The 25,183-nt window shown below is 37.2% G+C and overlaps 3 protein-coding genes across 7 annotated transcripts in view; 1 reads left to right on the forward strand and 2 right to left on the reverse strand.

The window, feature by feature from the left end:
* LOC130183481 (collagen alpha-1(XIV) chain-like) overlaps positions 1–25,183 on the forward strand; it is a 166,195-nt gene that overhangs the window by 115,064 nt on the left and 25,948 nt on the right. For 4 of the 5 annotated variants that reach the window (XM_056398934.1, XM_056398936.1, XM_056398939.1 and 1 more), the window contains 3 exons: positions 143–220; positions 1,316–1,402; positions 1,955–2,008. In XM_056398934.1, coding sequence (XP_056254909.1) covers positions 143–220; positions 1,316–1,402; positions 1,955–2,008 — 219 coding nt within the window. The remainder of the gene's footprint in view (positions 1–142; positions 221–1,315; positions 1,403–1,954; positions 2,009–25,183) is intronic. The other variant, XM_056398937.1, reaches the window with a different exon arrangement.
* Positions 14,988–19,724, reverse strand: LOC130183483 (CD209 antigen-like protein E). Its single transcript, XM_056398941.1, has 7 exons — positions 19,412–19,724; positions 19,034–19,144; positions 18,595–18,693; positions 18,420–18,473; positions 17,980–18,122; positions 16,815–16,927; positions 14,988–15,839 (listed from the first exon to the last, which is right to left on the reverse strand). Exons 1-7 carry the CDS (start codon positions 19,554–19,556, stop codon positions 15,704–15,706), a joined length of 801 nt encoding a protein of 266 aa, XP_056254916.1. The 5' UTR covers positions 19,557–19,724; the 3' UTR covers positions 14,988–15,703.
* Positions 19,835–24,418, reverse strand: LOC130183482 (CD209 antigen-like protein E). The gene is made up of 7 exons (XM_056398940.1): positions 24,088–24,418; positions 23,436–23,552; positions 22,659–22,718; positions 22,402–22,497; positions 21,958–22,100; positions 21,150–21,262; positions 19,835–20,723 (listed from the first exon to the last, which is right to left on the reverse strand). Exons 1-7 carry the CDS (start codon positions 24,248–24,250, stop codon positions 20,582–20,584), a joined length of 834 nt encoding a protein of 277 aa, XP_056254915.1. The 5' UTR covers positions 24,251–24,418; the 3' UTR covers positions 19,835–20,581.

The raw sequence follows: 25,183 nt of genomic DNA on the forward strand, positions 1-25,183 counted from the left end.
TATATACTGTTGATTGTCATTTTTTTCATTTGTTGTGTCATGTGGGACATGTTTACTTCATTGTAAAGCATACATCTACAGATGTCAAAAGCTCAGTTAGTTTGTGTTATTAACATTTATTGTGTTTTGTCCTCCTCCACAGTTCCAGCTCCAGATCTTTGACATCGTCTGCAGCACTTCATGGGCCAACAGAGACAAGTGCTGCGAACTTCCTGGTCTGGTGAGGTCAAAGTTAATATTTATCTCAACCCTTCCTTCCTCCAGTTTACTCCTCTGTCTGTACACAGAATAGATGTTAACAACTTAAGAACTGTTGTTAAATGAATTTACTGTATCATTACTAGGATATATAAATTAAGAGTTCACAAAGAAGCACCACAACAAAAATCTCACACTATTGTGTAGAGTACAGTAGCAAGAAAAAGTAAGTGAACCCTTTGGAATCTGTCATTTATGAATAAATTTGTCTTAAAATATGAACAAAAACAATCTATATTAACTAATAACACACAAATCATTAGTTGTTCTTGTCGATACTGAATACATCATTAAAACAATCACACTGTAGTAAGAAAGTGAAGGTCTTGGCTGATGACATCAACAAAAGCTACCTGGAGTCACGAGTTATCAAACCTGGAGTCCAGTCAGTGAAACCAGATTAGTGTGGCTTCATATTTGAACAAACATTCTCTTGGACTCGAGCAGAAGCTGATTTGACTTTGGTCAAAAATTCACACGCTAATTATGACACAATTTAACTCAAATGTTTCTACGGATAAAAATGACTTGATGACATTTTATATCTAAATGGTCAAAGGTCAACTTCACTGTAACATCATAATGATTTGCATAAACACCTCTGGCCATTATTCAACACTTTAACTCAGGAACAGAAGTTGTGACCATATTTCCTGCCGCTTGTCTGATTGCTGGAGGAATACAACCAAGAGGCGTTAATTTTAGTCACATGCAATTTTTTCTAACCTTTTTAATAGGTTTTGTAAATCTGAAAAAAAAAAAAAAAGACCAATGTTTTAGTTTTGAGGTTTTCACATACCAACGATTTGATTGTTAGCATCATTTTTACTTCTGGAGAATGTTTGATCTTTAGGGGTAACCTATTAGTGGATGATAAATGAAACTGAAATGTACAGTACAGTGACATTATTGTAGAAAATGTCTTGTATTCACATTTGATAAGTATTAATAATCACACTTCCACTTTTTCACTGTATCACATTTCACACCATCCCATTGCCATATCTTCTTTTTATTTTTGTCTTCATGTCAACCTCATCATGCTGTGATCTTCCAGAGGAAGGAGGTAGACTGCCCGGCCTTGCCCAAAGCCTGCACCTGCACCCAGGACAGCAAAGGCCCTGCTGGCCCTGCTGGACCACCAGTGAGCCACACACAAACACAAACGCACACACACACATTCTTAGCAGTCACTGACGAAGTCTTGCTTGATACATTTGATCTTACAATGACACTGCCTTTAGATCATTCTGAATAAACATAAAATATAAGTGACACCATTTTTGCATCAGGAGATAATGCGATATGTAGTGTATTATGTGTTTTTGCAGCAGCAGTTTAGCAAACAGGCAGAGAGCAACAGCAGGACCTCAGTGCTGAATATATCCGTATTCACAGACTGCAGCACACATTTACCCATGCAGTCACACAGACAGAAAAAGACACACAAACCACCAGCACATCTCATGTTTAATGTGCAATTTGAGTTGCTTTAATTTCATTCCCACTCAGTCTTCTTTTCAATTTTCACTTTAGTAGATTAAAACTCATATTTCTCTTATCTCAGCTTGTTTGTCAGAGTTGGAAGATCAGCTGTCGATCTTTACAGACACACGGGCAGCAGTAAGATGCTGTGAATTTAAATGTGTTGATAGTGTGCTTTTTAAGCAATCCCTGCTACTTGTGTTTCAAACAGGGAGGCCCAGGAATCAGAGGAGCCAGAGGTGATCGCGGAGAGCCAGGCCCGGTGGTAAGTACCATGTCATGACTTTCAACTCTCTTCTATTCGTCTTTTTTGATACTTGGTCTGAGAACAAGTGACAGCATGAAAAGCCACTGCTGTGCAGTCCCCCTCTGGACTTGACTTCTCTTTGTGGGTCCAGCTTCAACATCTACAGAGGTATTTTTTTCCTTTAATTATTAAGGTAGGTCTCACTGAGAGCTAAGCATTCTTTTGCAGGAAAAGCCCTGATCCCACTCATACCCATTCACATCCCAAAAACAAATGAAAGCAGAATGTGCATATTTTACTTTCATAATTCTAGTACACAACTGTTTTCAAATACCACTGTAATGCTACTGGTACACACAACAGCCCTCACACATCTTAAATTCTGTACACTAACATACGAACAAAAGAAAAACAAGGACAATAGTGAACTTTGTCATTAATATTTCAGACACATCTGCTTTAATAAATTCTGTGCAGTGATTGTGAAAATTAAAACAAAGATTAAAGAGAGAACAACAGTAATCTAGAATTTACCAAAGAGAACAGTCTCAGTAACATAATTCAATATAACACTAGAATGTGTATTTATGATAATATACAAATCAGAAAACACAATACAAAAAAGATTTCAGAGAAAATGGCAAAACACAATAAAATCATGACAAAACAGAAAACACAATGACAAAGCAACAAAACACTGGAAAAATCACATTATTTAATAAAACTGATCAGCAAAACCCAAAACACATCAACATTTCATAAAACATGACAAAACAGAGAGAAACAATGACAAACTGGAAAAATCACAACAAAGCAGAAAACACCATGACAAAGCAACAACTCAGAAAACACAACAAAACTGAACAAAAAAAAACACATTATTTAATAAAACCGATCAACAAAATTGAAAACACATCAACATTTTAGAAAACATGACAAAGCAGAAAGAAGCCATGACAAATCGAAAACACATTTCGGATGACACAAAACAGAAAAATGATAACATACAGAAACACAAACTATTTCATAAAGCAAATCAACAAAGCAGACAATATAGTAATGTTTTAGAAGACACACCTCTCAAAATGAAACAAAAAAACTAAAATATCAACTACAAAACAAAGCACACAAGAATCCAGAGACAGAGAAGGTAGGTAACTACTATCTTGCTAGTGGATGCAGTTCACCTCAGTGACATACACTTCTACTTCTACATATAAACACACAAAAAACACACCTCCGTTGTCCTGTCTCTAAAATAGCCCTGCACAAGACAAAACACAACAGGTCGTTATCAATTATTTTCTTCTGAAAACATTTCAGTGAAAAATCAATACTTCAGATGGTTTGAACTCTCAGCAAACACCACAGTGATCTTACATAGCTGTTGCAGTGTCTATTCCGTGAATTAAATGCTTCAAAAAGTAGACTACATTTCAGTTTACCACAGAACAAATCTACGTTTAGATAGGGTAGAGCAGCTCCTGTGATCCCTTCAAGACCTGGTGCGACATTACTTTCCTTCCCCTCCTTCTCCCGGTGTTTCATTTGAAGCATGCCTTAGCCACACAGCTAAGTGTGTGCCTCTTCACCTACGTCTTGTCCGAATATTCTCTGCATATACAGAAAGACAAATGGAAAACATACCACTACTATTATATAACATAGGTGTAATTTGTGTAATACAATACATGAAATAGAAAAGAAAATGTAACTTAAAACACAAATGTGTAAATGTTCATGCCCCAAATAGTTCCTGCTTGACATGTTGATGTTCATTCCTGTGCCTAGAGCATGTGTTGCTAGATATGTTTCGATAGGAAGAGGAGTGAGTGGTTTGGCAGTTTACCATTTTAGTAAGTGTGTGTGTGGCAGGTTGTGTTGTGTGCGGAAAAATAACTTTGTCACGTGTATACGTGTATTCATCCCATTCTCATGAACACCACCACTCTAACACCTCTAGAGTATTTCTTCAAATTTGGTACAAACGTTCACCTGGACTCAAGGATGAACTGATTTGTTTTTTTTGCTCTCCATAGTTTTTGAGAGTGTTTTTGTAATCTTGTCTTCAGCAGTCTTGTTCCTGTTACAGTGAGGGGACTTGTAGCTGACAAACTATGGGACAGAATTAAGTATGTAAGCACATGTAAGGGATAAGACCAAAAAAATTGTATGCACCATGATTGTGTATGATGTAGGAGCGAATCATGGAGGGCTCTGCATAATCCATTACTATCATGAAATATACAAACTTTGAGGGTATATCCCACTTATACCAACAAAATGTCATATATAATTAAATTAAAAATAAATATCACTCTTTGAATTAGATGACTAATCTCATAATTTTCTGAAATATAGTTTCTAGGCCTTGAAACTTCTGCGGTTTGGTGGCTAGGCAACATCTAGTTAAACAGGAAGGGCAGTTTATTTATACATCCTGTCAAGTTTTGAAATCAGGAGAGAAAGATATTACTTTACATACTAGTTCTGTAAGAAGAGAGAAATAGTTTTGCCTTTTTTCACAGACTATTATTTTCATCATATTACAGTTTTCACCCCAAATAACATTATTTGTGACCCAACAAGTTGTAAATTTTTTTTTTTTTTTGGGGGGGGGGGGGGTAATATTTTGTGAAAAAATGCCTGATTGGGAGATTTTGTGTTCTTAAATTTTGTTGCCTCTGAATTGCTGTTGTGTGTTCACTTTTGTCAGTTTGCTTTCTTAAATATTGTTGTATTTTGTGTCGTATTATAGTATTTGGTCAAACCTACTGGTCCCATTTGGGCTGACCTCACTTCCTTCATGGCTGATAAAAATTTTTCTGAATTCTCAGAGACTAGATTAATCTTATCAACCGCACACATGCAGTAACATAAGATAAACAGCAATTAGGCAACAGAAGTTTTAATATGCACCATTTCATGTCATAGACATGACTCCAATCAAAAATCACACACATTAACATATAGAGGCAGTCACCTGTTTCTCTGTGCTGTTGAAGACCATCAGCTTTCCTCCTCTGATCTCACACTCTTCTTTGATTTCCTTCAAACCTTTACTCTCATTTAATTTATAGTAACAACTGAATCCAGATCTCACCCATCCTGTCGGACAGCGCTTCCCTGAATGTCAAACAAGTATTTTAGTGGTAGATATTGTGTCATTCAGTGTCAGATTGGTAATAGCCCACCTATTGTATTTGCTATTTACTCTATTGTATTTGTTACCCTCCCACCCGCAACTGTTGTATTAGAAAATTTGCTATTTCTCTTGAAACCTTTCTTACCTGAATATTTCTCCTTCAGCTGGATTACTTCCTGCTGTGACTGGTTGTAACTGATGCTCAGGTTGTCATGTCTGTTTTTCAGTTGGTTATATGTGGTGCTGAGTTGGTCTTTCTGCAAAATGACTAGAATATCTGGCATTATAAAACAGAAAGCAGAGCGACGTCAAGTCATTAAAATAAACAAGATAAAGTGAACATAATTCCAGAGTAGATACACTTAAACTTCCGTAATGGAAATTTCTCATAATACTTTTTTGCCCTCCACTTTATCATTGTTATTGTCTAAATCATCACATCACATTTCTTTCTTGTCAGCGGTTTTTCCTTAGTTTCGTCTTAGAAGTCACATACTTAGAGAATAGAAACATACTCCTTCAGATTAACTTAGAGACCACACTTTTTTTTACTTGAATTTATGATGCAGAGTAAGCCTTGTTGTAATTGTAGTTCTCTTCTTGCCCATTGACATGAGTTTAGAGTTACTGTTGCTATTCACATGGCTATTAAAAAATTGAGGATGATACCCACTGTTTAAAAGAGAAAAATGATATGATGTGTTTATCAAATTCACAACAAAACTGATAAAAACACAGATACAAATTTGACAGAGGACTTGCAGTATGTCGGTATGAAGTAAACATGTAAGTCCTCACAGCGTATGAAGATTCCAGAAAATATCAGAAGATAAAACACTCCCAGAATCGCTGCAGTAACTCTGAAATATCTTCTTTTCACAACTGAATGATTCCTTTGAGTGCATGGTCCTGAAGTAAAATACAAAATACGAAGAACACATTTTTAAAGGATTTGTGACTTCATTGCTAGACCTTATTTCCAACGTGAACAATTACATACGTTTACTTTTTACAGTATTCATTTGCTGTTATTTCATGCTTACCAGTTTTCTGTAGCCCACTATTGGTGTGATGGTCTTCATTCTCTTGGATCTCCACTCTTTCACTCATCTCACTTTCTCGTCCACTATATCTCACATTCAAATGTGGAGCAGCTTGAATATCTGTGGACATCTTGCTGAACGAACTGAATGTATCTTTGACCAGGCTTCACTGGTTGACTGTTTTTCTGTCATGCAGCTTTCATCAAAGATCAACAAGGAAGTGATAGCAAGGCATACCACAAACAGAGATACACAATTATATGCATTGCTCTGATGAAAACTGCATTAATACAGTGTCTTTTGGCTCACTTACTTAGCCACTTACTTACCAACTGATGTTACAGTAGCTGAATTATTACATGGTTCATTGTCAGGGTTAATGACACAAACTGATACATCAAAGACACCTATTATTAGGTCATCCCGGCAGCTGAATGGTTAAGGCACACTTTTCTCAAATAGTTCCTCCTTGTGTCAAACAAAATCACTGGTTCATTAATATGATCCAGGTTTTAAGGTTTCCTGTGCCAGACCCTCACAGAACAGTACAGATCATACTCTTTTACTTAATGCCCTAACTATGCACGGAACCTTCTGGCTCTAAAAAAAAAAATGTTGGTAACCCCATGTTGGGACATGATCCATGTCACATGTGCTGGAAAAAATCACAAGTGCGTGGTATGAATTTGCAGCGCATGTGTTGTCAAGTTGATGAAGATATTTTCTGAATTTACAGCATGTTTGTGTCTTTTCATGTGTTTTCTTAAGCTCTAGTGTGCTGAGCTCTCAGGGCCACCATAGCTAGGTGTTCCTGATAAAGTGACATGTAAGTGTACAGTGAAATGGTGCATAAAAGTTACGTTGGTTACTGCCAGACCTGGGCAATATCAAGAAAACCAAATAATGTACCAAATTTCTATATAACTATATAGTAAAGTTATAATGTTTCAGATTTCACTGAATCTTACTGCAGCTTGTCAGATCTTTAAAATACAGTTTCAAGCTGTATCACATTACTGTAACTAAAATCCCATTTACTGTTAGTTGTTATACTCATTCTCCATTCTAGTCAATTTATTTTCTGCTACAGCATACCTTAAATTAAATTTACCATGACCACAAATAAACATAGAGGAACTCGTGAGCTTTCATTAATAGTTGTTCACTTTGGTATATTTTATTTGTAAGGAACTGTAGACAATATCAGATCAGATGTTGCCATCTCATGTATTTATCAGAATTAGCTTAAGCAGATCATGTCGAAACCATAATTTTAATGACAGAACAATATTAAACATATGGGCCAGGATGCATAAAAAAAGGAAAACATTACATCTAATACACTATATACACAAGAAGGGTGTGATAGGCAAATAAAAAGAGACGGTATAATGCAGAATAAAATACAGAGTCAGTGTTTACAGACTTTATTAGCTTTTCTACATTTAGCGTCAGTCAACAGTGGCTTAGTAAAGGAAGGTGTTCTCTAAGAATAGATTTCTGATGACTGATCTCTCCAATCTCTCCATGTATTTTGTGGGAAGCGGCTTTGACAGTTGGCACCAAGGTTCCCTCTTCATCACTGCTAACATGAGAGCACCAAACTAATAAGGTATCCAAGGACATGGATTTCCATAAAACTCTCCTACATTGGAGACAAAAACAAAAGAAAAAGTCAAGTTAATGTTGGATTGACAAGACTGTTAAGATCTGTTTGTTTAACAACCAATCTTACGTTTACGAGAACTCCTGCAGTTCTGTAGTTCTGTCTCTAAGTTGGCCTTTTTTTTATTCAGGAGGTCATATCTGGTCTGTAGCTCGTCTTTCTCTTGAGTGCAATTGATGTTTCTAATCTGTAGGTCGGTCAGATTGATATTGAGCTGGTCTCTTTCTGCCAACGCATTTTGTTTTTCCAACGTGTCAACAGTATCTGGTGAAAACAGAAAAAAAACAAAAAGCTGATAAACAAAATCAAATCTTTCAAAATAATCAATTCCCAGTCTCTGTTGGAGCTAATTTAGGAAGGTGTTAATTCAACTGCCTGATCATTTTGGAGCCTGCAGTTTGTTTTACTGTGGAACTGTATTGAATTGAAATGTGTGTTATACTTGCAGGTGTTTCCATTGACTTGTCCACCCCATTTAAAACAATGAAGATAGAAACACGGAAACACATCCCTCTAAAATAGTTCCAACAAAAACTGAACATTATGACCTTCATGAAGGAGGATTCATTATAGTTCTGTTGTTTTGGACTGCATTAGTTTTAGTTAGGTGATCCTGATAAAGCAGTAACTGAGTGTAATAGCTATTTCTTTATTTCTTTTTGTTTTTCAATTTCCAAAAGAGTTGATAAAGAGGGTTGGGAAAGACAAACAGTATCACAGGACAAAAGTGACATGGCATTTAAACAAAAATATATAGACATTCAGCGCTACAGTTCTGGCAGGTGAGATCTTAACAGCAAACCAAGCAAAAGAAAAAAAATTGAAGACAGGACTTAGGGCCCCATTTTAGTCACACAAACAACAACCAGCGCAAAGCTGTAGGTCTTGGATTCACAGGCAGTTTCGGCCGAGCACGCCTGCTTTTTTGTTCAAGTATGAGCAGCAGCACAAAGTGCAACGGATTTCTGTGAAGTAGATCAGAGGGATTGGTGATTGATAAATACACTTTGCTCCAGTAGCTCTGAAACAGCTGAGCCGATCACAATGACGCGTGACAACAATAGCTCAGAAACTGGAGAGGAGAAAGACATTTCCAGGAAATTATCCTGCTGTCAGAATGGAGCAGAGTGACATGAAGACAGAGCCAGAAGAAATATACAGCCAGAGACAGATGGTGTTTTTTTTAACATTGCAATTAGTAGAAAATATTTCATGAAAATTGCTTGGTAAGTGTATTTAAATTATCGTTTTAGTTCAACACTACTTTTAATATATTACGTATTATAATTAGTGACATTATATCCTACAGTTTTAAGGGTTTTTTTTTTTTTATTTATTGACTGTATGGGGTAGTCTGGTGTGAGTTGAACGTGTTTTAATTAAGGTGACATTCCTGCCTTAACCACTTTAAACCATCATTTTTTTTATGCTAGTTTAAGTGCATTTACTGGTTTGAGAGTCTTTATTCTCTTATTATTTCTGCACATTTGCTCCAAGCGTTTAATTTGCTCTTTGTAATAAAATTAACAAACTGACAACAAGTGACTTTGCAGCAGAAACAAAAGTGGCTCCAGGATGTCTATTCTTAGTGAGATTGAAAGACCTGCTTCCCGCCAAACGCCACAATGAGCAGCAAAGAGGATTACAAGGTCAAGATAATACCAAACAGCTGGAGCAAAACATAGAGCCTGATACGTTATGATAGAATAAAAAGCAAATCCTCACAGCGCATGAAGATCCCAGCCAGTATCAGAAGATACAGCACTCCCAGAATGCTCATTGTGGCAGTATGCTTGCAGTGTCTTCTTTGAGTGAATTGAATGTGTGCAGACATCTTGAGAGGTGAAAGAACTTGAAACAAAGTGCAGCTATTCCTCAATGTTTGTTCCTCTGTGAGTTAGGCAGCTTTTAAGAGAGGGAGCATCGAGGAAGCAGCAGCAAGACAAACCACAACTACAGATAAATGCTCACGTCATGTGTGACTATGTGGAAGAAAAAAAACACTACTTCTATGATGTGAAATTGTCTGCAAACTGCAAGTTCAAGCATTTTCACACATAAAGACACTGTTTAACGTGTTAAGCAATCCAGAAAGGTGGGCTTACCTGATTCATTCCAGGTACGAATCTCAATTATTAAAATGAATGTGCTGCCCAGAATAAACGTTTGTTAGCTTCATGGTCCCACACTCTCGCCCTGCTGGTTACTAGAGCAACCTTCAGACAGCTGTTTTCAAATACATCTGGAATGGGAAGCATCCCCTCATGAGGTCTTCCACTGTCCAGCAGGGAGGATTAGACAGAGGCTTGACAGTGCCCAGCTTCAAAATGTATCACTGGTCTTTCACTCTCAGACCACTTGTACACTTACACTGTACAGGGATCTTGTTGCAAACTAAAGAGATAGGCAAACTAGAATTAGCCTGTAAATGAGGTAGAACAATGGTTATTATTCTTGCATATGTTCTTGTCCATGCACCCCCAATCCCCAAAATTACCAAAACTAGCTTTGTATTTGTTTCACTTTCCTGGAGTAGGTCCACACAGGCAGGTAAAAATAAGCTTCAGCTAACTCCAGGAGTATCAGAGAATAAAGAAGACAAAGCAGTTTTAGCAGCAAGAGACTTATTAATGATCAAAGTAAATCTAGATATGGATAACCTGAAATTTACCTTTACTATATAAAATAAATTTCAATAAAATTTCAATTAGGCAAATAACTTAACCCCAACACCACACACCCCTCTGCCATCAGTGAATACAGGAAATCTATTTCTCACAGATCCAGCTTTTATAAAACATATCATGACGTTCACTTTGTATCCATCTTCCTTGACGATTGCAGAATCCAGCATAGGACGAGAGCGTGGGATCTTTCAACTCTCCTGTCGCCCAGAACCTGTCAGACAATAAAATAAAACATTGTTTTAATCTGATCAGAAACTCCTAATTATTTTCACATTGAGATATACTTGACTCTCATGTATTATGAAAAGTGGAAACCGGATTTATAGATGATCCATCCATTCATTAATTCCACTGAAAGTTGCTCTGCTCTACTTACAGACATCAGTTAAATGGTTGTCTATGAGGCTGAATGCTTTGTGGGTTGCAGGGATTTTGTTGCTGTGTCTCTGTTGGCCAGGAGGAAACATTAGTTGTAAAGCTGCTAATACATCCCTTGGATTAATGATCATATTCAGCTTTTTCCTTCATATTAGATTAGATTAGATTAGATTAGATTCAACTTTATTGTCATTGCACAGAGTACACGTACTAAGACAACGAAATGCAGTTAGTATCTAACCAGAAGTGCAAAAGAGCAGTTAAAGTGCAAGTGTGTGCTGTACAGGTATGTAAAGTGAGGGTGTGCATAAGTAAAGTGGAGATGTGCATATGTAGGGTACAAAATTACAATGATGAGGTAGCGGGAATAAATACAGTGAGTGCTAGACAATGAGTAGAGACGGTTCTTATCATTAATAAATATCAGAGAAGAAGCAGGTCGTCCTTCATGCTGAGCTAAAGTTAAAGAAAGTTTGTATTCTTCCATCGCTATTGTTCTGAAAAGTTCTGAAAAATTTGAACGTGTAACTGTAACTTAAATGAGTAACTAATTTGGTGCAAACGTGTTTTAAAATCTTACATACCTCCCCTGAGTTCTCCCTGGAACCGGTTGTAAGTGTTCAGATTGTTGTATCTCGTCTGCAGCTGGCCTTTTCCTAAAATGACTAAAATATCCAGGGAGAAAAACAAATAAACAAGAAACATAGCTTCAAATCTTTGTTCTTAAACTAGAGGCAGAACTGATTTAGGTCTCATGCATGAATAAACATTGTTGTCACACTTTTAAACTGGAATGTAGTTATTTGCTGTTACTACTGTCCTTTAACCTACCATGTGGGCTGAGCTATCTAAGGATGTTTTAACTTGTGTATAACAGACTTGCTAGCTGAAACATCAAGCAAGCATGAGAACAGTAGCATGTAATTCTGCTTAAATTAGATGAAAGGGGATATTCTGAAGAGATTCTTTAGGCTAGTTGTACATTTTGCTGTTAGATATGCTATTTATATACTGTATAAGGACAAGTCCAGACTCACATGCTGTACATTGAAAGAATCAACATTTAGTTAACTCTCATCCTTCCTCCTCTCAGAACTGACGATAAGGTAATCTCCTCCTAACATGACTATAATGTTAAAACTCCACTGTCCACTATAGTCCCTGTCTAGTGTAGCCAGTAGAGATCATGCACATCTGAAACTTCTATTCAGATGCCAGCTTCATTTTGGCTCCTTATCTTATTTATTTAATGTCAGTTGTTATTAGACCGAGTGGATAGAATTGTAATAATACTGATAATAGACATATCGTATGGGGAATGTCAGCCAGTGTGTCATGTATTAAATGCGAAAGTTCCAAAACCTTGTGCGACCACTTTGCCAAAACTGCTTCAAAGCCTAGCTCCGTTCCTGGGGGCTGGTTACGAACATAACAATCTAAACTGTGCAAGGACACCACTGGAGAAAAATAAGTGGAGGCTAGTAATATTACCAGCCCATAACATAATTTAATAATGCTACAAATTATTACCTATTAATTAAGACAGGCCTATTCAACTGGCGGGCCAACTCCAGCCCGACAATGAAGTCCAACAGACCCACAAATCAGTTGTTTAATTACAAATACATTTTAGCTAAAATAAATCCTCTAAATCACAGAGAAGCTCGAATAATGCAGCAGCCTTCTTGGTAAACTGTTTCACCAGTCCCAGGCAGTAACAGCAGTGTCTGTTTTTTTCTTTTTAACTGTGTTGGATCAATAACCTTGCAACTCCAGTTTGGTGGGGTTTTTTTGTTTAGTTTTTTTTTACTTTTTTACATCAGCTGTGTCACAGTCATTGGAAACCATTTAGACAAACTATATAAACATGGGAGTAAAACTGAAAATAGATATGTATTTTCTTTAGTGTGAGAGTTTAGAGATAAAAATGTTTTTTCTCAGCAGCAACATCAGCATGTGTTGTTAACAGATGCCTCACATGCACAGAAACACCCACACACTTACAGAAAATGGAAATCTCATTTACTTCCTGTTGCCTTACAGTGAAACTTAAACTGTTTAATGAAGTTAAGATTTGACACTTGATCAGTTAAAGCAGATATCAATATCTTGCCTTGGATCAAGGTATTAGACCATCCATCTGTCCAACCATTGTTTAACAACAACATACTCTCACTAACGTAGGGCAGATCGCCATGAAAATGTTTGTGATGACACCCGGACGTTTCCATTACTGCCACCATCAAGCCAAATCGTTCAGTGGTCCAAGAGAAACACCATCATTTAATGGAGTGATGAAATTCTTAAAACTCCTTCATGCACAGTGGATGAACCTTGTTCTCTTCAGACACTTTATGACCTTTCCTCTAGCTGTAGTCTTGGGACAAACTGTTTGTATTTAGTTTCATTACTGTTAAAGCTCTGAGAAGAGCAGAGAGTCTACAGTGTATCTGTTTCTTCTAACTTGTTATTTTGTAATGTCATGATCATTTTGCACTTGTGAATAATGCAGTACACCTCATTATCTCATGCTTTTATTGTGTACAGTAGCTTTTAAGGGAGGGGGGAGATCAGGGAAATGACATGCAGAGAGGATCTTTGACCAGATTCATTACATCACAGTTACATAGCACAAGACTGCAAGATCACCAGGAAACTCTTAGATCTCAGATCTGTTTCTCACAGATCCATTGTTTGGATCCGTTCTTGGCGTGAGTACATCCTTGTACACCAGTATAGGCTGTGGACCTGTCAACAAGGATTTCGTCCACTCCTACCTGCCAGGCTCTGAACAACAAGAACCACACTGTTATGGTTACAAGCCACAAACACAATGGATTGTTGCTTTGAGATCATTCATGCAGGTCTTGTGCTTGGAAACTCATAACAAAGTGAATTCTGGACTGTCTCTCCAATTGAGCTTCATATTTAGTTTCTTGTTGTCTTTCAGCTGGTGTGTACGCTACAGAAGAGCTTCTGAAAGTAAAATTAGATTGTTTTAATTCTTTTTAAATTCCTTTTGAATAGAAAAATAAATAGAAGTCATGATGAAAAGCTTTGATTTGACTTTATTCTGTCACTATGCAGAGATTGATGAACTGTAATATGGGCCGGGACATAATTAAAGGCTAATTTAAGAAATTGATTGGTAAAAATCCAACTATAATTTCTTTGTTACTCTTCACATCTGGGGCGCTGTGGCCCACAGTCACATATTATATATTTGCTGCAGTTATTTTTTTCGTACCTTACATCATATGTCCACTGTTTCAGTTGCCTGTCACCTGAACAGAACCTTTGAAACTTCCTGTCAGAATCTTTCAGAATAAAAGCTCACAGTAGCTTGAAATAAAGCATGGCTGCAAAAAGAGAAAATTAAGTTTTCTCATGCTTTGAAGACGAAGTGATTCTGTGGGTAAATGTTGCTGCCATGATGGAGATATTTTAGCACCAGGTGGTGTGCAGGCTACAGCGCAGTCTGCAGTGTGATGTGTGACAGTTTGTGTCTGTCATTCACTCTCAAACATGGATAAACGTATATAATACACATTCTTCATATGGGCATAGGTTCTCTATTTGCACATCATAAATAAATGTCAGACTGTCAGTCTGATATTGTAAGATAAAAAATAAAAAAGATAAAATAATGATATGTCAGGCAAGATATTATTGCTGTGGGGACGGTTTTTGCCTGCAAGCCAGAAGTTGCCTACCAATGTCATATAATGTGTCATCATTTTTATCCACTTCATCTGTTCAGGGTCTTAGGATGAAACCTTTTATTCTAATGTACTCTATCATTGATTCATCATGGTCCACTCTGCACTACAGCTGCTCACAGTTGCAGTCATTGTTGAGTTGCACCTACAGATTTCTGTCATTCAAGTTGATCTTAACTGATTAGTCTCAGGTTATTGATGCTTTCACGATTAGTAGGACTTGCTTCGCTGGTTTTGATTTTTAATGAATCATTTTGCCATCAGGTCATTTATATGTTTCTGCTCTAATTGAAGGACTTGAAGGTCCATTCATTGGATTTGGAAAACCTTTGAAATAGACAGATAAATAGAAGTCATGATGAAAAGCTTTGATTTGACTTTATTCTGTCATTATGCAGAGATACACTCAGCAGCAGCAATGTGCACATACATGTGAATACATTTGTTAAAGCCTGCAGAAGAAAGAAGCAGTTACTGACACAGGAAACTTGATGTGTGAACTGTACAGTTATTAATATTTTCTCTGGTAGAGGAACTAACTTCTTCAAGAAGTTCTGATGTTCAGTGATAAGAACTTAAATGGTAAATTTTCAATGTTGGTGTTGTAACATAGCGTGTAGCTAAAGCAGATAATTTGTTGTCCACTGTTAACACTGACAAAAAGAAAGCCACATCATACATTACATAATAATTGAATAATCGACTTCATCTGTTCAGGGTCTTCAGATGAAACCTGTTATTCTAATGTAACCTATCACTGATTCATATATTACGTATACGTATTCATGGATTCACAATTAGCAGGACTAGCTTCGCTGGTGTTTTACATTCCCGGTGAAGGTCCTCACAGGTAGGTAAAAACAAGCAGCTGCTAACTCCAGGAGAACCAGAGAAAATAAAGAGGACACACAGAGTAGTTTTAGCAGAAACAGACTCATTAGTGAACCACGTAAATCTAATTAAGGATAACCTGAAATTAACTTTCATTATAAAAAATAGCTGTCTTTCATCTCATGTGAGAAACCACTTAATCCCAACACCACACACCCCTCTGCCTTCAGTGAAAGCAGGAAATCTATTTCTCACAGATCCAGTTTTTGTGAATGTAACTATGACTTGAATCATGAAATCCTCTCCATTTTCCTTGTTGATCACAGAATGCTACATATTCCCAGTCTGCTTGATGTTTCAGCTGTTCTGTCGCACCAAACCTGTGGGACAAGAATATTATTGTTTTGAAATGAGCAGAAACTCCTATTTTTTTTGACATCGAAATAAATTTGAATCTCACTTTAAATATCTCTATTATTTTCAGTCATTAGTTTTCAGAGAATTTTCAGACACATCAAAACATGAGAGAGGGACAGGGAGGAGGGCGGAGGAGATGACCTATAGTGACCTTTGTCTATGTCCAGCTTCATATCGTCATCGCAATACTGAACAGTGTTATTCCACATGGCCAATTTTCCTCATATGGTGCAGAACTACTGGAAACCAGACTAAGAGATGACATGGATTTGTTCTTTTCCCTGACAGTTGTTTGCTTTGCTCTCACTCCAAAGACGTTTTCTTGCTTCCTGGTCTGATAACAGTTTTACAGACAGCAGTTTTAAATGGTCGTCTTTGAGGCTGAATACTTTGTGGGTTGCAGGGATTCTTGTGGCAGTGTGTCAGTTGACCAGGAGGAAACATTAGTTGTAAAGCTGCTCTCTTAATACATCTGTGGGACTGATGCTCATATTCAGTTTTTTCCTTCATATGTTCTTATCATTTAAAAACACCAGAGAAGAAGCAGGTCGTCCTTCATGCTGAGCTACATTTAAACATTTTTCTTCCACCACTTTTGTTTTGTCAGAATGATAAAGACAAATTTATCACACAAATTCAATAAGCTGAACTGTCCAGAAAAATGAAGTCATTGTAACTGGAACTCATCACAAACTGTAAACGAAGAGAGTTCAAGTCCAGCTGTTCATTCAAACAGTGATTTTACCTTTTTACTTTCTTTCATTGATTCAATATCTGGTGTCTGTTAATAAAACCAATACTGACAAGATGATTTTAACATGTGATACTGTCTTAACACATGGTTGTATTAGTTTCCAACAATGACTTTGATGCCAATAGCAAAAAGAATTAGTAGTTTACAGGAACAAAAAGTTACAGAGAACAAAAAACTGTCTCACGTTTGTGTCAGTGGTGATCCGTCCACCCATTCCCATGTGTATCCTCGGTTTTTCTTCGTTGATGTTAGACCAATCCAGGACTCTCCATTGTTATTCAGCTTTGTGACAAACTCCTGACAGTTGACAAGAGACAAAAATCATTTCTCTGTTTATAATTCTGTTGTAGTAAAGTCACCTTGTAGAACAACATTTAACAGTTAACTTTTCATTTCATTAAAATGTTTCTTAAAAGGAAAATAAAGATGTTTTGAGGCCTTCCAGCCATTTAGAGTTGTTTTCATTAATATTTAAAGTCATTGCATTTCTTTTTTTCTCCAATCTCTCTGCCCCTTTGGATTCTATTTATCTGGAAATCTATGAATCAGTAGAGAGTTCAGTAATTTCTCTGATATCTTCTAACAACAACTTCACTAGATGAAAGAACAGAGGACCTTCTGGTTATACAGGTTCTTCAATGTTCATCCATATTTGTTCAAGTCTTCAAGTTCCATCAAAACAATAAAACCAGTCTGTGCTTTTCTCTCAGATAAGACATTTTTACACTAAAAGAAAGATCATATATGATTGGCCACTGTCAACACTTATAACAATAAAGCCACATCACACATTATGTAATAATTTCCCTCCACTTCATCTGTTCAGGGTCTTCAGATGAAACATGCTAATATCATTGATTCATCTTTGTCCACTCTGTACTACAGCTGCTCACAGTTGTAGTCATTGTTGAGTTTTAGCTGCAAATTTCTGTCATTCAAGTCGTTTTCAACTGATTAGTCTTAGCGTATTCATGGTTTCACAATTAGCATAACTTGCTTCGCTGGTGTTTTACATTCCTGGTGAAGGTCCTCACAGGTAGGTAAAAACAAGCAGCTGCTAACTCCAGGAGAACCAGAGAAAATAAAGAAGACACAGAGTAGTTTTAGCAGAAACAGACTCATTAATGAACCAAGTAAATCTAAATAAGGATAAGCTGAAATTTATTTTTTATTATATATACAGTTTAATGAATACAACTACTCCTTAACATAGATGTTTATCCAGGCAAATAAATCCATCCAAGTCAAGACAGGAAACAGGTCACAGACTGGCAGCAGGTGAAAAACACAAGTAACACATCACTAGCTGTTACATGTACAATCACACACATGTTAACAAACACACTGACCTGTTCCTCTCTGCTGTTTATGATCACCAGATCAGCTCCTCTGGCCTGACAGTCTTTCCTGCTGTCATACCAACTTTTCACCTCAGTGGATTTAAAGTAACAACTGCATCCAAATCTCTTCCATCCTTCAGGACAGCCGTTCACTTATTGTCAAACAAGTGTTTTAAAGACAGAATTCAGGTCAGTCAGAGTAACATTGATAAGACTTGTAATGTCATTGTTAAGTTTCTGACTGCCACCTTTCACTTTCAGCTCGTTTACTTTATAAGTACTATTGATTTTCACTCAGGTTTTGTAGCTTGTGTAAGTGATAGTCTCTAACAGAGAAATCCTCATAGAAAAACAGTCCAACACCATGAAAACAGTAGAAGGAAAAGTAGAGACATGGTTAAGTGAAATCATGTGAATTGTATAATACTGGTATTTGTTACTTTTCTCACCTTCGATTATTTGATTCAGCTTCTTTACTTCATCCTGTAACTGAGTGAAGTTGACTGCGACGTATTGAGAAAACAAGCAACAGAGGAAACAGTAAAACATTATCAAAATGTTACGCTTAATAGACAGTGAAGTTGGATCCTGTGTAATATAGTATTTGCTTATTTGTTTGAAAACCTTTCATTCGTAAGAGTTTTCCTTGGAGCTGGTTGTAACTGTCGCTCAGGTTGTTGTGTCTGGTCTCCAGCTGGTCTTTTTCTAAAGTGACTAAAATATCTGTTGAGAAACAATAAAACAAGAACCACATCAAAAATATCTAATCAATCTGATTTTTAAAAAATGCACCATTAAGTGACATCCTGTGAATTATTGAATGTCACTGTGACACTTGCTGACTGGAATTTAATTACAGGCTGAGGGAAGCGCTGTCCTTCAGCCTGCTGTGTGTACAGCTCACTCAGGGTGTGGTGACTAGTGGGTAACTGATGTGCAAGCTGACATATCAAGTAACAAAAAGAAGCAAAAACAATCAGGACTGCAACGTGAAAGCATTTTACTTCAAGAGGATTTAATGTGGGAAATAACACATCTAATGTTATGTAATAAAACTCCTCACAGCGTGTGATGATCCCAGCCAGTGTCAGCAGACACAGCACTCCCAGAGACACTGTAAAAGCTCTGGACCAGCTTCTACTGACAGCTGGAAGGTTCTTCTCAGTGTGGCCTTCTACAGAAGCAACACACAAAGAGGATACATTTTCTTTAAGCATTTCTGTGGGACTTTTTTGAACTGTGGAGCTTTTCTTTTCTGTCACTTCACCTGTCTGATGACAGCAATGACATTTGAACTCAGGTGGCACCAAATGACACCAAGTGACCTGATGATGACTCAGACGAGTTCTTCATGCTCGTTTTGCAACATAGATTTAAGATCCCAACACACTAATATTGAACATTAGCCTTTCCTTGGCAATAGTCATGATTTCATACTTACCAGCTGTTTGTAACCAAACGCCAGTCTGCTGCTCTCCGTCCTCAAACATCTCCACCTGGTTTTTCTCTCTTTGTCTTCTGTCCTCTTGGACTCCTCTGATATATTTCACCCTCAAATCTGACTCAGCTTGAATATCTGTAGACATCCCGATCAGTGGAAAAGCTAAAAACTGAGTGAACTCGGTTTTGACCAGTCGTCACTGCTTGTCTGTTTCTCTCTGAGTCAGGTGGCCTTCAACAGAGAGAAAGGGAAGTAGCAGCAGAACAAACCACAACCACAGATTCTTAAAAAATTGTTTTTGATTTTTAATGAATCATTTCTCCATCAGGTCATTTATATGTTTCGGCTCTGATTGAAGGACTATAAGGTCCATGCATTGGATTTGGAAAACCTTTGAAATAGACAGATAAATAGAAGTCATGATGAAAAGCTTTGATTTGACTTTATTCTGTCATTATACAGAGATACACTCAGCAGCAGCAATGTGCACATACATGTGAATACATTTGTTAAAGCCTGCAGAAGAAAGAAGCAGTTACTGACACAGGAAACTTGATGTGTGAACTGTACAGTTATTAATATTTTCTCTGGTAGAGGAACTAACTTCTTCAAGAAGTTCTGGTGTTCAGTGATAAGAACTTAAATGTTAAATTTCCATTGTTGGTGTTGTAACATAGTGTGTAGCTAAAGCAGATAGTTTGTTGTCCACTGTTAACACTGACAAAAAGAAAGCCACATCATACATTACATAATAATTGAATGATCCACTTCATCTGTTCAGGGTCTTCAGATGGAACCTGTTATTCTAATGTAACCTATCACTGATTCATCTTTGTCCACCCTACAGCTGCAGACAGTTGCAGCCGCTGTTGATTACATATTTCTGATTCACAATTAGCAGGACTTGCTTCACTGGTGTTTTACATTCCTGGTGAAGGTCCTCACAGGTAGGTAAAAACAAGCAGCTGCTAACTCCAGGAGAACCAGTAAAAATAAAAAGGACACACAGTAGTTTTAGCACAAAAAGACTCATTAATGAATCAAGTAAATCTAATCAAGGATAACCTGAAATTAACTTTCATTATAAAAAATAGCTGTCTTTCCTCTGATTTGAGAAACCACTTAATCCCAACACCACACACCCCTCTGCCTTCAGTGAAAGCAGGAAATCTATTTCTCACAGATCCAGTTTTTGTGATAGTCACTACGACTTGAATAATAATATCTACTTTGTGTCCATTTTCCTTGTTGATCGCAGCATGCTGCATATTTCCATTCTGTGGGATGTTCCAGCTGTCCTGTCCCCCCAAACCTGTGGGACAAGAATATTATTGTTTTGAACTGAGCTGAAAGTCCTGTTTTTTTTACATTGAAATAAATTTAATCTGACTTTAAATATTTCTATTATTTTCAGTCATTAGTTTTTAGAGAATTTTCAGATGCATCAAAACATGAGGGATTATGGGTATAAATCTGGTGTCAAATGCATTATGAAAACTGGAAACTAATGCTGACCGATAAATTGTATTTTCATCGTCATCGCGATATGAACAGGTGCAATAAACACATCGCTAAAGACTGACTGAAACGCCATGAATTAGAAAAAATACTTTTTTTAAGTCACACTGGGTTTTCAAGGCGCAGCGCCTGAGACAAATGAACCAGAAAAAAACTGCAGCCTCTCCTCTCTCACACACAGCAGACAGAAGAGAGGAAGAAGAACAAAAAACTGTCACACGTTTGTGTCAGTGGTGATCTGTCCACCCATTCCCATGTGTATCCATAGTTTTTCCACGTTGATGTTAGACCAATCCAAGACTCTCCATTGTTATTCAGCTTTGTGACAAACTCCTGACAGTTGACAAGAGACAAAAATCATTTCTCTGTTTATAAATCTGTTGTAGTAAAGTCACCTTGTAGAACAACATTTAACAGTTAACTTTTCATTTCATTAAAATGTGTCTTAAAAGGAAAATAAAGATGTTTTGAGGCCTTCCAGCCATTTAGAGTTGTTTTCATTAATATTTAAAGTCATTGCATTTCTTTTTTTCTCCAATCTCTCTGCCCCTTTGGATTCTATTTATCTGGAAATCTATGAATCAGTAGAGAGTTCAGTAATTTCTCTGATATCTTCTAACAACAACTTCACTAGATGAAAGAACAGAGGACCTTCTGGTTATACAGGTTCTTCAATGTTCATCCATGTTTGTTTAAGTCTTCAATTTCCATCAAAACAATAAAACCAGTCTGTGCTTTTCTCTCAGACAAGACATTTTGAAAATGTCTCTCTGCTAGTAGTTCTAGCAGAAACAGACTCCTAAGTTAACCAAGTGAACCTAAATAAGGAAAAGCTGAAATTTATTTTTTATTATATATACAGTTTAATGAATACAACTACTCCTTAAAATAGATGTTTATCCAGGCAAATAAATCCATCCAAGTCAAGTCAGGAAACAGGTCACAGACTGGCAGCAGGTGAAAAACACAAGTAACACATCACTAGCTGTTACATGTACAATCACACACACGTTAACAAACACACTGACCTGTTCCTCTCTGCTGTTTATGATCACCAGATCAGCTCCTCTGTCCTGACAGTCTTTCCTGCTGTCATACCAACTTTTCACCTCAGTGGATTTAAAGTAACAACTGCATCCAAATCTCTTCCATCCTTCAGGACAGCCGTTCACTTATTGTCAAACAAGTGTTTTAAAGACAGAATTCAGGTCAGTCAGAGTAACATTGATAAGACTTGTAATGTCATTGTTAAGTTTCTGACTGCCACCTTTCACTTTCAGCTCGTTTACTTTATAAGTACTATTGATTTTCACTCAGGTTTTGTAGCTTGTGTAAGTGATAGTCTCTAACAGAGAAATCCTCATAGAAAAACAGTCCAACACCATGAAAAAAGTAGAAGGAAAAGTAGAGACATGGTTAAGTTAAATCATGTGAATTGGTATAATACTGGTATTTTCTGTAACTTTTCTCACCTTCGATTATTTGATTCAGCTTCTTTAATTCATCCTGTAACTGACTGTGATTATTACTCAGTGTTTCATATCTGCTCTGTAATTGAGTGAAGTTGACTGCGAGAGATAAAACAGACAAACAATATAAAGAGTGTGACGTTGGATCATGTGTAATATGGTATTTGCTTGTTCATTTAAAAAACTTTCATAGCTTATTTTTGCCAACAATATGAAAATATATTTTGGTCTTTGCTTGTTTGTTCAAAAACATTTCTTACCTGCCATTTGGTCCCCGAGCTGCTTTACCATAGTCTGTATCTGAGTGTTGACTAACATATCTGCTGACAACACGAGAGAACAAGAAACAGACCTGTAACTTGCTCTTACACTGAGGGCAGAATGAAGTTACTTCTTTTGCGTGATTAAATATCATTACACTTGGAATACAAACTTGAATTTAGTTATATGTGTTACCCACTGTCCTTCACCTGTGTGTTGAGCTCACTCACATGGATTAACAGATTTTTAAAATGACATGAATATGTACGAGAACCAAAAGGGAAATCAACAGTATCATGTAATTCTGTTTTTCAACAGGTTCAAATACAAACCAATCTGCCTCCCATTCATTTCATCCTGACAGCAGTCAGACTTTTAGCAGTAGCACACTGTAACACTGTTGTACTTTACTTATCATCATATTTTTTCTCTGTTTTGCCCTTGCACAATAACAGTCTATACTTCTTTCTTTCCTTCCTTTTTTTTTGCATGTGTCCAATCTCCGGTTCAATATCTTAGTGCAATGCTACACACCGTGTGTGGATACCACAGCAGGTCGTATCTGTATAAAGTGTATTAAGTTTTTGTTACAAACACCGTGTTGCATTAGATAGGGTTACGAAACACTGGGAACTACTTTTTTGTAAATTAGCAACATTCAGTTTGCTTCATAGACCTACAGTAGCTGTACCAAGTTGTCACAAAAATGCATTGTGTGAACTGGTTCAGAATTTGCTGCTAAGTAGTTTCTCAGAGGTATTTGTATTTTATCTTACAACATATGGACAGGATGATGATCCCAGCTGTCACCAGCAGGCTCAGCACTCCAAGACACAATGCAGCAGCTCTGAAAGGCCTCTCTTGGACTGGTGCATGGTTCTGAGTGTGTGGTCCTACAGAAGCAAAGCACACAGAGCAGGTTTATTAACAGAGAGCGACATGGGTGTTGTTGTCATAGTTCTCATTACCCATCATTCTCCACTGTTATAATTACATTTTACCCACTAGCATCATTGTTGAGATCTGTGGTTGTGGTGGCATCTGTACACAACTTAATAACAGAGTCTTGCAGGGACATTAGGAATCAGGGATCTGACAGATTTTAAACATAGTACTTGAATACACATGTTGCCTTATGTCACCCCCCTGTATCTCTTTGCCTTGACTCTGTATTGCTAATGAAACCCAACAGACCCTGTCATGCTAGACTTCTCTTCTTCCTGTCATGTGGCTGCTCTTCGTGGTTTGCTGCTGTTCTCTGTCTTAAAGCCAGAATGCCTTATAAAGCTCAGTCCTCTACCCAGAGTGGCCTGGTACTGTACATTTTGTCAGCAAACAAAATGTCAAAAAGGATTTAACAGGACACCCACACACAGACTAGTAAGCATTATTATTTATATTATTGATTTGTGGTTATTTTTCACTTACCTCCATCCTGTGACTGGAAATCAGTGGGATCATCTCTGATACATTCTGCACTCTCGTAGATATCCACCTCCCTTTCCTCCATCTCTGCCCCGTCTTCCTGCACCTTTCTGTTGTACCTCACCTTCTTTGATAAATCTGGTATGGCATAAATGTCTGAGGACATCTTGAGGAGACTGAGACAATTGAACAGTAGCTGCACTTCACTTACTGTTACTGCACTGTGTTGATTCGTTACGATGCTGCTGTGAAACTGTAATATGCTCTAATATACTATCCTCTTGCTAGATATAAATTCAATAATGTACAGGAATATACGTATGCTGCTGTCAGGGTTTCTTTCCAGCTGCCTTAGAGAACATTGAGGAAGTAGCAACAAGACACTAACACACACACACCCTTCTCTCATTTGACTGTTAGCTAAAAATAAAAACCTTGCACCTCCAGTTTGGTGGTTTTCTATACTTCAGCAATTTCCAGTCTTTGGATTCATGGAACCATTTAGACAAACTATTAATACGTGGAAGTAAAACTGACAATAAATGAGTTTAAAGATACAAGGTTTTCTCTCAGCAACAACACCAGCATGTGTTGTTAACAGACGCCCCACGTACACACAGATACTGACACTCACACTGGCCCACACACCCATACACACTTACATACTCCCACACACACACAACGAATGAATGAGTTTGTCCAGAACAGGAAATGCTTCTCTCTCATTATTTTTAAGTTGCTTTACAGAGAAACTGTTTGATGAAGTTAGGTTTGACACTTGATCAGTTAAAGCAGATATCGATATCTTGCTTTGGATCAAGGTATTAGACCATCCATCTGTCAATCCATGGTTTAACAACAACTTACTCTCACTAACGTAGGGCAGATTGCCATGAACATGTTCATGAACAAGCTCTTTCATGCACAGTGGATGAACCTTGTTCTCTTCAGACACTTTATGACCTTTCCTCTAACGTTAGTCTTGGGACAAACTGTTTGTATTTAGTTTCATTACTGTTAAAGCTCTGAGAAGAGCAGAGAGTCTACAGTGTATCTGTTTCTTCTAACTTGTTATTTTGTAATGTCAGGATCATTTTGC

This window comes from Seriola aureovittata, chromosome 16, assembly GCF_021018895.1.
Source record: "Seriola aureovittata isolate HTS-2021-v1 ecotype China chromosome 16, ASM2101889v1, whole genome shotgun sequence".
NCBI lineage: Eukaryota > Metazoa > Chordata > Actinopteri > Carangiformes > Carangidae > Seriola > Seriola aureovittata.